A 1506-nucleotide genomic window follows, 5' to 3' on the forward strand; every position below is an offset into this window, starting at 1 on the left:
CTTGTTTGCTGGAGACCTTTAGCAGCATTCTGAAGCTAAAGGCAGCTCTTTTCCCAGCTAAACCGACACACAATTTCACAGTTGGGTCAAGGAAGTAAGTTTTAGTTAGGTTTCTGTCTGCAGAAGGAGATTTTTGCTGGAGGTTTTGAGTAGTACTCTAAAGCCAAATCATGAGTAGCTTAATTAGGTTTTCCATTTTGAAACACTCACATGAACCTGTCTGCAGAAGGAGATGCATATTCTAAGATCGAGCTAATTGCATTTTTCTTCTACTTGTTTGCTGGAGATCTTGGCAGTATTCTGAAGAGGTTTCACAGTTGATCAAAGAAACAAGCTTAGTCTTAAGATCAAGCTACTTTAGTGGATAAAGATTGAATCTTTACTAAACAGCCATTAGAAGCAGGTTTCATTAACTTTTCGGAGATATTTTTTTGATAGGGATCGATTAGTTTCAAGGTCAGGCGATCTGTTAGTCGATCTGTAACCAATTCTATACATTAGGACTGTTGATGGCACTCAATCGCCCGATTATTCAACAAATTGAGAAGAAAATTAGGCACATTTAGGGATTCGGAACAGGCAGGAGCCCTAGCTAATAGTGTGAGATCTAGGGCTGACCTCATCCTCCTCCGGAGGCTGATGGTGGAGGAGCGGGGCGCGGCAGAGAGGGCAGGTGAGCTGGCCGACGTCGACCCACTTGTCGATGCAGTGCTTGTGGAAGGCATGGGCACAGTTTCCGAGCTGGCGGACCTCGTGGCGGGGGCAGAGGGCGTCGAGGCAGACGGAGCAGATGGCCGCGCCGTTGGGGCGGAGGGCGGAGAAGCGGACGACGGGGAGGCGGGACTTGACGGAGGCGGGAGGAGGGAGGTGGGAGTCGGGGAGGAGGTAGGAGGGAAAAGCGTCGAGGTCGTCGATGGCGGCAGCGGCAGCGGCAGAGGAGGAGGGGAGGCCGAGAAAGAAGAGGCCGGCGGAGAGTGCGAGCTTGAGGAGATCGAGGAGGTGGACGATAAGGGCGACGGGGCGGGGTAGGATGACGGTGTAGCATAGGCAGGGGAAGCCCATTGGGGATGATGGCGGCGGAGGTGGTGCCGTTGGTGACGGTGACGGCGGCGGCGGCGGCGGCGGCGGCGGAAAGGGCGAAAAAAAAGGAGCCGCCTTTTTTGGAGTTGGTGGTGTGGGGGAAGAAATGGAGTTTGTGTGGTGGGAGGTCGGAGAAGAGTCTAGGACATGGTAAAATTGTAGTAAAAAAGGTTATTGATTCGATCTTCTTATCAAACAAACAAGCTTAGTAACACAAATCTTAATTTAATATAAAAAATACTTTTATAAAAAAGTGAAATAGTAAAAGTTTTTAAACACTGTTATCGTATTTTTGTTCAAATTTGACTTGCCATGAAATAATAACTGTCTTTATACCTACCAAAAATGAGTCAAAATATTCCGTTGAAAGATCATTTTATATATAAATATCATTACAAATAAAAATAAAAAAAATATATAAATTAA

At 46.9% G+C, this 1506-nt stretch overlaps 1 protein-coding gene across 1 annotated transcript; it reads right to left on the reverse strand.

The window, feature by feature from the left end:
- Nucleotides 1-445: 445 nt before the first annotated feature.
- LOC122024419 (brassinosteroid-responsive RING protein 1-like) lies at nucleotides 446-1247 on the reverse strand. The gene has a single exon (XM_042583043.1). The coding sequence runs from the start codon at nucleotides 1060-1062 to the stop codon at nucleotides 589-591; it is 474 nt and encodes a 157-aa protein (XP_042438977.1). The 5' UTR covers nucleotides 1063-1247; the 3' UTR covers nucleotides 446-588.
- Nucleotides 1248-1506: the final 259 nt, after the last annotated feature.

Source organism: Zingiber officinale, chromosome 9B (genome assembly GCF_018446385.1).
Source record: "Zingiber officinale cultivar Zhangliang chromosome 9B, Zo_v1.1, whole genome shotgun sequence".
NCBI lineage: Eukaryota > Viridiplantae > Streptophyta > Magnoliopsida > Zingiberales > Zingiberaceae > Zingiber > Zingiber officinale.

What these genes read in the sequence shown, in the direction of transcription:
- LOC122024419 (XM_042583043.1), bottom strand. Translation starts at nt 1,062, where the DNA reads ATGGGCTTCCCCTGCCTATGCTACACCGTCATCCTACCCCGCCCCGTC.